The 8,389-nt window shown below is 38.8% G+C and overlaps 1 protein-coding gene across 4 annotated transcripts in view; it reads right to left on the bottom strand.

Annotated features, from left to right (window-relative positions):
* Positions 1 to 397: 397 nt before the first annotated feature.
* BEND6 (BEN domain containing 6) overlaps positions 398 to 8,389 on the bottom strand; it is a 28,511-nt gene continuing 20,519 nt past the window's right edge. For all 4 annotated transcript variants that reach the window (XM_074861764.1, XM_074861767.1, XM_074861765.1 and 1 more), the window contains 3 exons: positions 7,499 to 7,691; positions 5,521 to 5,659; positions 398 to 2,414 (listed from right to left, as the gene is read on the bottom strand). In XM_074861764.1, coding sequence (XP_074717865.1) covers positions 2,150 to 2,414; positions 5,521 to 5,659; positions 7,499 to 7,691 — 597 coding nt within the window. In that variant the 3' untranslated portion in view covers positions 398 to 2,149. The remainder of the gene's footprint in view (positions 2,415 to 5,520; positions 5,660 to 7,498; positions 7,692 to 8,389) is intronic.

Below are 8,389 nucleotides of genomic sequence, written 5' to 3'. Positions count from 1 at the left end.
CCCCACTGGTTTTCCTTTGTACCTGGTCAGCAGAATAGAAAAGCAGATAGTACAGCGTGATCTGCAGTGCTGCACCAGCAACAGGCAGAGCAGTCAATCACGTTTGGCTCCCGGTACCTGTCCAAGTGCGTCTACAGCTCCCAAACAACCCAACAGCTGCAGCTGTGCAACATCAGCTGTGACAGCTTTAAGATTAGCCGGCCTTTGTAAGGTGGGCCAACCCCTTTCCCAGCTAAAAATTACAACTCTTACAAAAGCTGGCTTCAGAACAGTTATTAAACAAAAAGAGGGAAAAAAAAAAAAAGCTAGCGAGAGAGAAAACACAACTTTACATGTTATAGTATACAACAGTGGCTGATATAAGAAAAGGCCCCAGAAGACAGTAAGGACAATAAAATAGAACTAAGACATAGCAATGTTTCATTTTATTTGATACAAAGTTGCTTCAAAAATATGATTAACTATATACATTCTTATATGCTGTACATACAATTGCATATACAAAATGTACATAATAGCAAACATCCTTCTATTACATTTTATAGATGGTAGTTAATAACATGAGATAGAACTTACATCGTATTTCATACCTTTTATCCTGATCCTATGTGTAAGGAATTGATAGACATGAGCGATGAAAAAGGCTAGCAGATCACTTCACTCAAACCTCAGTCCACACAGAAGTTTTCTCCACAGCTCATTTTATTAGTGCATTGTTCCAGTACAGTTAGGTTTGCAGCACTTCGCTTTAGAGGTATTTGGCTGCTAACCTTATCCTCAGATTTTTTTCCTGGCATTCACCCTAATACTATTTCTATTTTATTTCTGTAACTCATATCTCCTCAAATCAAGCTAGATTTCTTCAACTTCATGTTGGCTTTTTTTTTTCACCTTGATTCCTTAGTTGCTTGTTTGCCACATATGAAATAGATTTAACTATTGGTATTCTCTGTTCTGGAAAGAAGTCCACTCAAGCACGAAAGCTATAATCCAAGTGTTCTCTCCTTCCCATGCTACCTGCACATTGTAAACTTAGAATCAGTCTGCAAGGAAAAACATGTACCTTCCCTCCTCCTCCTCCTCCTCAGGCAATTACAGGGTGTGAGACTGCCAGCTGTTCCCTGGGACAAGTGGTGTCAGATCTCAAGAGGAACTGCTCAGTTACTGGGATTTTTCTGTCCCATGAGGAATGCTCTACCTGTCCAACCTCTCTCCAAGCAAGAGGTAGCATACCAAAATCGAAACACAGGGAGTAGAGGCTGGCAACTCTGCCCTTTACTAGTCGCTTCCAAGAGATTGTCCTCCATTTCCCGACTGGAGGGATCAGGCACCCTTATCCTATGGATCTGATGTTCAGGGAAGAAGAGAGAGTGAGAGTTGCCAAACCAGCAGAATACCAGCAGCAGAAGGCCTGCGAGAGAAGCCACAGCCTCCACAACCAAACAGGCTATCCTGGAGGACTCTTCCCTGAGCTAAGAGGGAACACGGCTTCTTTCATTGCCTTTCTAACTTTCAGAGGTTAAAAATGAGCTGCTGCTTTCCTGCAGACATCTTGAGAGCTGCAGTTTCATTGCCCTAAGAATGTTTTCTTCTTTCCAAGTTAACAGCATCCTTAAATATCTATTTGATTTCTTCTTCTCTGCTCATGTGGTCCTGTGCTTTCTAACACTGTGCTGGCCATAGTCTTCATTTCACTAGGAAATTTTTCTGTTTTCATATCTCTATATCTTTTTTGTATTAATATGCAATAGCTTTCTCTGATCGGCAAAGCGGTTTTCCATCAGCTGTCAAGGTGAAAGCAAGGGGATTAAGGTTCCTCTTATACATTCTTTTGGTATTACTTTAAATAATGTTTTTTTCTAACTAAGGGGAACTCTACTTATATTCTTAGAACAAGTTCGTATTTTTTGAATTACTGCATAACATGCATATATTCAATAATATCTTAAAGCCAAAGATATTAGTATGCCTTCATTTTTTTCTAGGCTGTGGGATTTTAATTTGTTTGAGAAAATGGTTCTCAGATTTCTAGTCTGCTTGCAGTATCTCTGTCCACTGTTGCTAGGCCCATTTAGATATTATTTCTTTTTTATTTTATACTACTTCTTAATCTCTGTTGAGAATTTGAACTGGTATGAAATACCTTCGGTTATTCCTTGTCTGAATTCCTGAGATCCTGTCTGCAACCCTGGTTGGGAGAGGGTGCTGGTGAGTTTCTGGAGAGATGAGACTCCATCTTAGAAGTGGGCTTGAAACACTCCTGTTGACCTTGTGGGGTGGGAGGCGGAGGAGTCAGATGGCTGTCATTTCGCTGAATTTGTGCATTAGCAGCTGGTGAATCGTCATTCTGCTGGTCTTGTGTACTGGGAGGAACAGCCGAAGAGATGATGCCCTGAGGAGCAGCTGTTGAACCACTGTTGAGACAATTTATAATTAAGCTTGAAATATTAACACTAAATGTGCAATTTTGACTGTTCTTAGTTTCTGAGCAGCAGTCTGTTTAGTAGCTAGTTAACTAGTTTTCTTCATTGATACATTCCCCTTTTCCTTGTTTCACCTCAGCCTTATGGATCTGAGATGGTGACTTGTCTGTCTTGTTGGATTTGACTCCAAATTCCTTCTCTTGAATCATAATTGTATTCTGGGGAAAGGCGGAGAAGGTGGGCAAGGAAGGAGGAACAGCAAGGGAGGAGATCAAAACTGCAGTATCACCAGTTTTAAAAGTTAGTAACTTGTGTGTAAGTTGTTACTAAAGGTACTGCATGACAGGATTTTCTTTTGACTCCTCTCTGTACTTCATTGCTGGAAAGTGAACTGAAGGAGTGAGTTTATGAGCACTTTTAAATTCTCCTAATTTTCTTACAGAAAAAACTTGTGTCATCTGAGTTAAAGGAATCACCACTATTATCTTGATTACTTACAAGGTCCTTAAATGCCTTTATAGTGAGGAAATTCTGAACAGATGTAAAATGAATCAATTATAAATGCATTTTAATAAGCATCCATTCAAGAGGGACTATGCAGGCAGTATCTGCATTGGTTTCAATGGATGTTGGCCTGGATTTTACATAAGCACTTATCAATAACAGACATAAAGACATTTTTAAGATATCAAGTTTAAACTGAAAGGTCTATAAGCAATATTAAAAAACAACCCAGAATTGTTGCAGTGCTAGCTCAAGATCCTCCCATCAAGGCTTCAGGAATACTGTATCTGTACATGAGAAGGCTCAGGAATTAGCAAAATTTGTGGATTCATCTGGTGAAGATAAAAATTTAAAATATACAATATTTAAGATTTAATACTTTCAAAGAAGACAGGCTCTGTGTTTCTGGGCTGTTACTTTTACCACCTGTGTCAAGGACAAGGAAATATATTACAGTGAATCAATGCACTGTATATTACAAATACAGAGGACCTTTGTTTTATGAAGCTTTCTCATCTCTAGAAGAAAAGCATTAACATAGTAAACTGTATTTTAACCATGATGGTGCGTTTGTTTATTGTTTCCAGATGGGAAAATCTGTGTATGTGGATTCTTCCAATAGATGATATCTGAGTACTTCTCAAGTAGTAATTCATGGACCACTACTGGTGGTCCATGGAGTACTACCAGGTGGCTTAGAGAGGAATTCTAGCAGCAAAGCATTGCTACTTTTGATGTGTTATAACAACATCAAATATCTTGGGATAGTTTTGTTTGGTGGGGGTTTTTTGTTGTTGTTATGAAGTGTCTTACACTTGCAAATATGGATTTTAAAACATGCATGAGAACTGAACTAAGAAGAAGTAAAATATTACTTCAGTATAGGAAGTCTTAAGTAAGGACAAATCTTTTCTCCCTGTCTCACTGATTTTAATCTGTTCCTTCTTAATCTCTTTTCCTGTTCTTGAGGACAGGCTGAGAGCTGGGACTGTTTAGCCTCAAGAAGGCTCAAGCGGATCTTATCTACGTATATTAATATCTGATGGGAGCATGTAAAGAAGACGGAGCCTTTTCTCAGTGGTGCCCAGTGGCAGAACCAGAGGCAATGGCAAGAAACTGAAACAAAGGAGGTGCCGTCTGAACATCAGGAAACACTTTTTCACTGTGAGGGTGACTGAGCACTGGCACAGGTTGCCCAGAGAAGTTGTGGAGTCTCCATCTTTGGAGATACTCAGCTAACTGTACATGGCTCTGAGCAACCTTGTCTAGGTGACCCTACTTTGAGCTGCTGGGGTTGGACTAGCCAATCTACAAAGGTCCTTCCCAACCTCACTTCTTCTGTGATATGTACATTTGGTATATGTGGAAACATCACTATGCAAATGCAGTGTTTCATGTGATAGTGCTGCTGTGCACCCTCAAGATCATCGAAGTTTTTGCTACACACAGCACATCTAACAACATACATCTCTTCCTTATGCTTCAATGACGTGTGACTGTTGAGATGACTGTTCAAATCAGCAAAATTCTGTGCAGTTGCAGAACAGAAGCAGCATCGAAACCATAAGTTTCCTTTTTGCAGCATGGCTTTCTGACAATTCACATAATCGTTCCTCCTGTTTATTCTAGAGACATAAGTTGTCCGGCAACCACAGGTTAAACAGTCTCCTTTTTCTACTGGGAGGAAGTCCTCCTCTTTTTTTATTGATACTTCCATCCGCTCAGGCACAAATGCATAGTCCATGCTATGAATCTCATTATAATGGATTAGAAATTCTTCTTCTGTGTCAAAGAAGAGATTACCACAAAGGCCACAGAAGTATTTAGTCTGTATCTCCTGGTTATGATGCTCTTGGAAATGTCGCTGTAGTGTTCCTACTTTACGGAAATGATTTCTGCATAAGCCACAGCAGTATCTGTGAAATGCATGGCTTTCTAAGGACATGCAGTGTTGTTTAACACTCTCTTCAGATTCAAACATCTCCTCACAAGTAGATGATTTCACTGATGACAGTGATGAGTTCAGCAATTTTGGTTTAGCCTTGTTCACAAGGTAAGAATGCCCATAATAAGCAAGATGTTATTTAATAATTCCTCTGCCTGAATAATTTAGACTCTTTTGGTGGTAAAAGATTGCTAATTTAGCTCTCCTATGCTACTTTTATCAGTAGGTACAAAAGAGGTGTGATTTTCCTTATCTTTACTTGTGGGTTAATTGAGGCACAACAGGTGACATGAAAATGGAATTGACTCTGAAGAGACTAGAGAGAATAATAAGAAAAGTAAATAATGCCAAAACTAAAATACACGTATTAATCAAAGTAACTCCATGTGTTTACTTCTGTATTCTCTTCCTGTAATTTAATAACCTTATGCTGCTTTGTCTAGAATGAACAACTTCTTTTGTGGTGTTAAGCTGGACTGCTTCTGTATTACGTACTTTTTGTACAAGGTTACAAAAATATTTACCTACTTGGCAATGCATATATGAACACACATCGTCATGGTAATTTTAAGACTTTTAGATTTTGTAACCATAGAGTAATATATGGAATTACACATTTCATGCTACAATTCTTTTCTTAAGACTTACCAAAAGCCATGCTTCTGAAAAGCACCTGAGTTAAGATCTTTGCTTATAATTGGCTTCTTGGTGCAATTGTTCAGTTTTTGTCCCATCATTCTCCTAATTAAAGCATCATCTGTGTTTGGAAACAACTGTTTTGTGATTCCTGCAAAATAAAGAGAAGATATATATGAAGCCTCCAAATCAGGGAAACAACAGATGTGTGATCTAAAATGTATTTCTTGCATCTTTGAAATTTCCAGCTACTTCAGCTTCAGCTCTAGTTACTTCCATGTCTTCACACACTACTTCATAAATTTTGCACGTGCCAGCTCTTGCTTTTCTCTGTGCCTTCCATCTTGTTGTGCCTACTCTTGGCAGACTCCAAGAGGACTCCAAGGCCACAAGGCCTTCCTGTATTGCTCATCCTCTCTCCCTTTGCTCTGTTCTTGATCGGAGAGTCCTTTTCGTATCCTCATCAGTCCTCATGCCTCTGAATCTTACAGTTTTTGTTCATTAATTTGCATTTGCAGGTGATGTCTCTTTCCCTAAAAATTTTCCTTCTGTTTTACCTGGCTGACTGTTTTTAAGGGAATACTAACAGCACTCAACATCAGGAATGCAATTCTTGTTCCCCTCTTCTCCATCATCTTCCCTTCCCTTGATGTTTCCCCCTTTCATTTCATTTTGAAGTCTTGCAGTTTCCATCTTCTTTAAATAATCTTATCTACTAACTCCTAGGCTAAATAATGTCATCTACTAATTCCCAGGCTTCCTTTTTATTTTTCATCTTGTATAATGTTGACACTTTTCTATTTGAATCCAGGAGTGTTCTCATTTCCCTTAACAGACTTCTTTGACTTGTCTATAAGCTCCCCTTTGTCACTGAATTCTCCACAGCATGCTGTATTCAGTGTCCAGATTATTTTCTCTGCTTCCCTTTTCAGTTTTGCCTAGCCCCTTCCCCAGAATCGACCTTTAGAAAAGTCACTAGTAGCTCTTAGATCTATAGAATTATTTAGGTTGGAAAAGACCTTTAAGACCATCAAGTCCAATCATTCTTCTCATCCCATTAAATCTTTTAAATATTTCTCATATATCATTCTGAAACTGTCTCATCTTATGGCTTCTAAATATATTTTCACTATCTTACACACTCTTGTCCCTCTCTTGACTTTGGGCCTTTTCTCTAGCTAGGTTCTTAAGGAAGAGAGGTTTCTGCAATGGGTAACTTTTGAAACTGCTGGAAAGCTTCCACAAAACTGGACCGAGGTACAGGAACTGGGGCTAAGATGGGAAGCGAACTGAGAAAACTGGGGAAGTCCAAGGCAATGGCAATGGAGGAGGGATTCTAGCACAGGAATTTAGGCTATGTTGTTCAAGTATTAAGCTATAGGTGTGAATCCAATAAAAATCTGTGTCATGTGCTCACAAAATACTGTTTTCTTTAAAGGTGCTACTTCCATCTGAAATGATTCTCTTTCCTATGCACCAAACATTTTCTGCCTTAAACCTCAGCATAAAACAAACTTTGTTTGCTTCTCTGATCACTACTTCTGTCTTCTACACTTATTCTCTCATTTTGCCTCCAGCTCTATGTAAAATGTCAGAATTCATAACATTCACTAACTTCAGAATATAGCAGACATAATTTTAAACTTGATCCAAGCCTGTCCTCTACATGCCTTCCCTCATCTGTTATCATCATGCTCCGAGTTTGACTGTTGTAGGTTAACCTTTCAAAGGCTAAAAAAATTTACAATATCACTGTGCCTGAGTAGCCACCTAAATAAAACCCACGGAATTCACACAATAGAAATACTACTACTTAGCATTTCACTGACAGTATTTGTAACAGATGGTTTTAAAAAGTATGTAGCTGAAGAAGGAAATATGAAACAGCACATCACCTGAGTAGACCAGCTGTTAAGCATTACAGCCCCTCCCTCAGACAAAGCCCTCTGTCAAGTCAGTGCCACATTGAGTAATGTTAACAAGTCATCACCTATGATTTCCTGAACTTCATTCTGATTCATAGCTGGTTTTGCCGCTTTATCCTTTGAAGAGGAGGACTTTGCACCTGTCAGGCTGTGTGTAGCCATGTATTCATGTGTATAAAGTGCTTGCATCAAGTCATTTATAAACTTTTGAGGTTTGCTCTTGTTACAAAGTGCAATCTGCCACTTTTCGATCTTGAACTGGAAAACAAAATTGGTCATAGACATAACTATTGCAGTTCTCTAGAAATATTATATAGTATTACCTCTGAATTTTTTTTTTAATTTTCTGTTTTTAAACCACAATTTCAAATGTAATCTCTGCAAACTGTGTGCTTGACATTAACGCTGCACAGCATTCAACGTTTGCAACTATACACACAGGTTGATTTTTTTTTCAGAAGCAAGAGTGAGGCAGACTAAGGACCCCATTCATCCTAGCAAACACTTCACCAAACAATCCTTGTTACTCACTAGTGGAGACAGGACATGTTCAGACATAGCTAAATCCTTCTACTTGCACTCCATGCAGGCTGGCTGTGGTCCAGTTCTGGCATGGATTCTGTACAGCCTCAGAAGCATGGCACTATGCCCAAGCTAATATTCCTGCCTCCAAACAGACATGCCCTAAGAACTGTGACATCTGGTCCTGGGCTTTGAGAGTGACTTCTACACACAGCAGTTGTACAGCCTAAGTATTTGAACTCTCCTAATGCGCAGTTTTGAGCTACCTCTATTAAGTAAGTCTAGGTTGCTTAGAAAATTAGGTATTTTTATTTCTTTGGAGATGTTAGGTCAAATTTTATGTATTGCAATATTCAGTCAAAACATCACACCTTGATAATTCTTAATAGATTTCTTTGGTTTTTAGGACCCCTTGACAACACACAAGAATGATT

The sequence above is a fragment of the Strix uralensis genome, chromosome 3, assembly GCF_047716275.1.
Source record: "Strix uralensis isolate ZFMK-TIS-50842 chromosome 3, bStrUra1, whole genome shotgun sequence".
NCBI classification, from domain to species: Eukaryota; Metazoa; Chordata; class Aves; order Strigiformes; family Strigidae; genus Strix; species Strix uralensis.
Note: the sequence above shows the minus strand (reverse complement) of the source record. Positions and strands in the feature narration are given on the sequence as shown.